Source organism: Vipera berus (assembly GCF_964194415.1).
Source record: "Vipera berus genome assembly, chromosome: 1".
Taxonomy (NCBI): domain Eukaryota; kingdom Metazoa; phylum Chordata; class Lepidosauria; order Squamata; family Viperidae; genus Vipera; species Vipera berus.
In genome coordinates, this window is record NC_138202.1 from 353,531,641 (window position 1) to 353,537,640 (window position 6,000).

The 6,000-nt window shown below is 45.8% G+C and overlaps 1 protein-coding gene across 1 annotated transcript in view; it reads left to right on the plus strand.

Annotated features, from left to right (window-relative positions):
- Window positions 1–6,000, plus strand: part of ACACA (acetyl-CoA carboxylase alpha) — a 254,747-nt gene that overhangs the window by 112,432 nt on the left and 136,315 nt on the right. The window contains exons 28-29 of the mRNA XM_081313199.1: window positions 281–370; window positions 3,273–3,391. Coding sequence (XP_081169325.1) covers window positions 281–370; window positions 3,273–3,391 — 209 coding nt within the window. The remainder of the gene's footprint in view (window positions 1–280; window positions 371–3,272; window positions 3,392–6,000) is intronic.

Below are 6,000 nucleotides of genomic sequence, written 5' to 3' on the forward strand. Positions count from 1 at the left end.
GGATGCTATAACGGTTGTAAGTACGAGGACTGGTTGTAAGTCAGTGCCACAGTCACTTCAACGGGTTGCAGGCTTGTCAGTTGAGGACTATAACCAAAACCTAAATAAATATAAACATAAATTAACATTTGCAAGATTGGACGAAAAACCGTTACATCCGACTGTGCTCTTCCTTACATTATCAGTTGGGTCCGGCCACTGGTTTTGAGGCAGGAAAAAAAAACAAAACGAAATGAAATTCTGTGGAAAAATATCTTCTCTTTTTTTTCTCCCCCCTCAGAAACTTATCCTTTCTGAGACTTCCATCTTTGACGTGCTCCCCAACTTCTTCTACCACAGCAACCAAGTGGTGCGAATGGCAGCTCTGGAGGTCAGTAAAACCAGAACTTTTTCTTTCGTTGGTGGGTCTGCTCTGCCCCTCAGGTCCACCATGCGCCCGAGTCACCTTTTCAGAGGCTTCCCTAGGGCCTCGTGCTTTTGAATCGGAAGGAAAGCTGTGCTTGCTTCAAAGGCTTCCATCCAGGGACCCACACGGGAAAACAACATCATTAAACCAAACATAATCATAATAGTAAAGTTGGAAGGGACCTTGGAGGTCATCTAGTCCAACCCCCTGCTCAGGCAGGAAACCCTATACCATTTCAGACAAATGGCTGCCCAGGCTCTTCTTAAAAACTTCCAGTGCTGGAGCATTCGCAGCTTCTGGAGGCAGGTTGTTCCACTGGTTAATTGTTCTGTCAGGAAATTTCTCCTCAGTTCTAGGTTGCTTCTCTCCTTGGTTAATTTCCATCCGTTGCTTCTTGTTCTGCCTTCGGGCGCTTTGGAGAATAGCTTGACCCCCTTTTCTTTGTGGCTTTTGTTTTGTATCACCAGTTTTCACCTACACAGGGACCAATACTGTAAGGGAAAAGGATCTATTCTTCCCCCCACCCCCAATACTGAAGCTTTTTTTGAGAATATATATGTCAGTTTCTGAGACAGCCCCCTAAGCTGATATTTTCAAGTCATTTGCATTTATTAGCTTTTAAAGAGAATGATTTACTTATGTGTTTTAGGGAGTTTTTTTTCCATCCCGTCTGTATTATTTTTATAAATAACTCGAGATGGCCATCATTCCTTGTCCTATTTCCCGTCCAACAACAACCCTGTAAGGTTGGTTGGGCTGAAAGAATAACTGGCCCAAAGTCACCCAGTTGGCTATCGTGCCTAAGGTGGAACTAGAACTCACATTCTCCTGGTGATTGGTCCAAAGCCACCAAGCTGGCTTTTATGCCTAAGGCAGGACTAGAATTCACAGTCTCTTGGTGATTAGCTCAAAATCACCCAGCCGGCTTTCATGCCAAAGGTGGGACTGGAACTCGCAGTCTCCTGGTGATTGGTCCAAAGCCACCAAGCTGGCTTTTATGCCTAAGGCGGGACTAGAATTCACAGTCTCTTGGTGATTAGCTCAAAATCACCCAGCCGGCTTTCATGCCAAAGTTGGGACTAGAACTCACAGTCTCTTGGTGATTAGCTCAAAGTCACCCAGCCGGCTTTCATGCCAAAGGTGGGACTAGAACTCACAGTCTCCTGGTGATTAGCCCAAAGTCACCCAGCCGGCTTTCATGCCTTAGGCGGGACTAGAACTCACACTTTCCTAGTGTCTAGCCAGGTGCCTTAATCACTAGAAAAATAGCATATTATGGCCCGTAGATGTCTGCTTGAAGGTTGTAAAGGTTATAAAATGTAAGGAAAGTTACTTTTGTCCCCTTGAAAGGAGTCATCCGGGCATCACCGCCCTTGAAGTAACCTGAGATCTTTTCAGAGGTGACCTCTTGGCGCAACAGTGAAATTAAGGGGGGGTGCGGTGTAGAAGGAAGCCTGTGTGACGGGGAGAGAGGGTTCAAAGCAGCTCAGCATTAAATTAGTGACTAGAGTTTCACTGTTCAGGCTGATTCTCAAATCACCTTTCCCTCTTTTGTCACACTCTACCTCTCGGCTGTCATCACCACATCTTTTAGCAGAAAGTTCTGTAGCTTCAGTAGCTGAGGTGTGAAGAAGTCTCCTCCCTTTGTCCGCTTTTCTTCCGGCGGCACAGAGACTACCGGGCCAACTGGCACAAGGTGTAAGGCTGACTTGGAAGGCCCTCAGAAGTGAGCCAAAAATCTCTCCGGAGGGCAAAGATATTGGCAGTTGAAATAGCTGACTGTTGCCTTCAGCTGTGAAGACCTTGTGCTTCACGAGAAATGCTGTACAGGCAGTCCTCGACGTACGACCACAATCGAGCCCAAAGTTTCTCTTGCCGAGTGAGACATTTGCTAAAGTGAATTTCGCTCCATTTTGCCAACTTTCTTGCCACCACAGTGGTTAAGTGAACCAGTCCGGTTGTTAAAGTCAGCCGCACGGTTGTTAAGTGAATCTGGCTTCCCCCGTCCGCGTTGTTTGTCAGAGAGTTGCAAAAGGTGATCGCGTGGCCTCGGGACTCCGCAACCGTCATAAATATGAGTCGGTTGCCAAGCGTCTGAATTCTGATCACATGACCATGGGGATGCTGCAGTGGTCGTAAGTGTGAAAATTGGTCCCAGCTCACTTTTTTTCAGTGCCGTTGTAACTAAATGAACTGTTGTCAGTCGAGGACTACCTGTACTAAGGGGTTAAAGGGCTGGATTAGACTCAATTTAACAGAAGAGTTGGAATGGACCTTGCAGGTCTTCTAGTCCAACATAGGTGATCCCATGACTCTACAACCGTCATAAATACGAGCCAGTTACCAAGTGTCCAAATTTTGATCCCATGACCATGGGGAGGATGCTGCAACGGTCGTAAGTCACTCTTTTTGTGGTAACTTTGAATGGTCACTAAATGAATCGTCGTATGTTGAGGACTACCTGTATTGTAAGGTTGCGTTAACAGAACCTTGCAACTCTGAAAGTACAAGTCTCCCACCGTCTCCTATCTAGCCTGAGAAATTAGGGAGGGTCCCTAATGTGCCTCTTGCCCTGTCCACTGTCCAGCTGTGGGCTACGCTGTCTCTTATCTGACTGTTTGCGAGGCAGCAGTTCTTCCTCCCCTCCCCCCTTATCCTTCAAGGTCATTCCTATAGGCCAGGGATTTCCAAACTTGGCAACGTTAAGACTTCTGGGACTTCAACTCCCAGAATTCCCCAGCCATTATATACCATTACTACTGAAGTGCCCTAAGCTGGATCTGACCCTCCCATCAAGCAAGAAGGACTGGATGTTTGAACGCCCGTGTGCACGCAGCCTTCAGAAATGCTTCCTTTTCCACCACAGGTGTATGTTCGGAGGGCATACATTGCCTACGAGCTGAACAGCGTCCAACATCGCCAACTGAAAGACAACACGTGTGTGGTGGAATTCCAGTTTATGCTCCCGACTTCACACCCAAACAGGTTAGACTTTAAAATGCAAGTATTCCTAAGGGATTTGGAAGAAGGAGCAATGGGTTTTGGTTTTTTTTTGAAAAGGGTGGGTTTCACCTGGACTTGGGGGGGGGCTGGGAAGCAGGAATTTCAACCAACATCTGTTAGGTTGTGTTAAAAACCACGCGTTAGATGTGGCCTTGTTCTTGGTTAATAACGGCCACCCTGTTATCAATGGTTTCTGAATTGTTTTGTGTATTTATTTGAATTTGTGAGCGGCAATGGACTCTCTTGTGTGTGAAAGGCTTTATGTGCAGCATAATGTCACAGATGGAGGACCTTTCCCTGCGTTGTGATAAACACGTCCTTCTGATATGTCCATGGAGATTCTCAGTCATCCAGGTCACGGTTGTCCCGAAGGTGCTTTTCCAAAAGGCAACTGGACTTTCTTAGGCTTTTTTTTTCCTGACAGTGTTTTGCTGAACTGAAGAAGCTTCTTGGATGAGAAGCGAAACATTTTCAAGGGAAAAAATACCCCAAGAAAATCCAGTTGCCTTTTGGAAAAGCAGCTTTGGAACATCCTTCTGATATGGCTTTCAATGCTAGGCTCATTTGGGGAGGGCAGCTAACATCTGCAAGTAGGTCCTTAGCAGCAGAAACCTCGTGATGACTTTTTTTTTCTTTTGCTAGTGATGGTTTGCAATTTCCTCCTACAGCGATCCACTCAGGATCCTAAGGGTCTGCCTTAAGAGGCACCGGGTTTATGGTGAAACCCTTCCCCCTTAAAAGAAATTAAAAGAAAGAAAAAGAAATTCTAGGCTCTCAAGCAGCGCTCTTCGAACTCGCCCCTTTTGCGACTCACGGACTTCAACTCCCAGAATTCCTCAGCCAGCGTGCCTGGCTGGGGAATTCTGGGAGCTGAAGTCCGTGAGTCATAAAAGGGCCGAGTTTGAAGACCCCAGCGGTCTTTGGCGTCTTTCCAGCTTTGCAATTTTATCAGAGCCTTGCGGGAAAACCTCCCTCTATTGAAGCACAGTTTATAGGACAAAACCAACAAGTCGTAAAGCTGAAGATGAAATTAGATTTCTTCTAAGAGATATCCCTAGATTGGATGGGGGAGAAATCCAGTGGGACTGGTTGTGTCACTGGTTCAAGGGCTGGTTCCTTTAAAGAATTGGACAGGTTTATTTTTAAAAAGTGGCAGTATTTTATTGGGTAATTCTTAAGTCACGTAGAGGTAGTCCCGGACCTGTGACTATAGGTCGTAAGTCATTACAGTTGCAAGTTGAGGCATCAAGTGACTTGATTCAAAGTTAAGACCATTTAGGAGGTGAATGCATTTTACACAATGGGCATTTTTTTGTTGCCAGAAACTGGAAGGTAAATACTTGAAAACTGGCAAAAAAAACCATTGCAAATTGCAGTCATGTGACTGTGGGATGCTGCAAACGGCCACAAAGGTGAGCCAGTTGCCAAATGCCCCAAATGTGGTCACATGACTGCCGGTGTGGGTCCAGCTGTTATAACTCCAAAAAAATGAGTTGTAAGTTGTAACTGAGCCCCAAATTTTTATTGCTAAGCAGGATAGTTAAGAGAGTGTTGTCCTGTTTTATGATCTTTCTTGCCGCAATTGTTAAGTGAATCACTGCAGTTCATAAGTTCGGAACACGGTTGCTAAGTGAATCCGGCTTCCCCCATTGATTTTGCTTGTCTAGAGGTCACCAAAGGTGATCACATGACCCCGGGTCACTGCAACCGTCATGAATATGATCCAGTTGCCAAATTTTGATCATGTGACAATGGGGGGGTGGGACCCTGCCCTGGTCGTAATTGTGAAAAACTGCCATTCATCACTTTTTTCATTGCTGTTGTAACTTTGAATTGTCACTAAACAAAAAGTTGTAAGTCAAGGACTAACTGTATTCTGATCCATCGGTGTGCTGTGATTGATGTTGCATGAATTAGATCAGTGGCAGCGGTGGGGAAAGTTTTTTTTTCTAATGCCCTCTCTGCCCCTATCCATCCTTCAAATTGGCCTGTCCCTGAGAAGCTAGTTTTCTGTTTGCAGGGAAATAGATTGTGACACCCAAATAAGCATTATGACCTGATTCTACTGGCCTACAATCAGTGGTGCAGTTTTTCCCATACCCTTCGCACTGTGTCCACTAATTCAGCGGGACCGAGACTCGGCCTTTGCAAACAAGGACAGTTTTTCCTTAGATCTTTCAGGTGGTGACTGAGCGACGTAGTAGCCTAGTGATGGAAGACACTCGCCTCTCACTCAGAAGGTTGAGAGTTCAATCCTAGGTAGCATCTGGTATTTCTTTCCTAGGGTGCAAAGAATAAATACCTGCTGTGAACTCCATGTAGGCGTCAGGAAGGGTATCCAGCCAGTAAACCCTCAGCTCCATCCAGTCGTCTCAACTCTTACCTGAATTAAGGGATTACAGCAGGGGTCTTCAAACTTGGCCCTTTTATGACTTGTGGACTTCAACTCCCAGAATTCCTCAGCCAGGCACGCTGGCTGAGGAATTCTGGGAGTTGAAGTCCACAAGTCATAAAAGGGCCAAGTTTGAAGACCCCTGGATTACAGGGCCATAAAAAAAGGAGTTTTGCAGATGATGATTGAACATTTCATT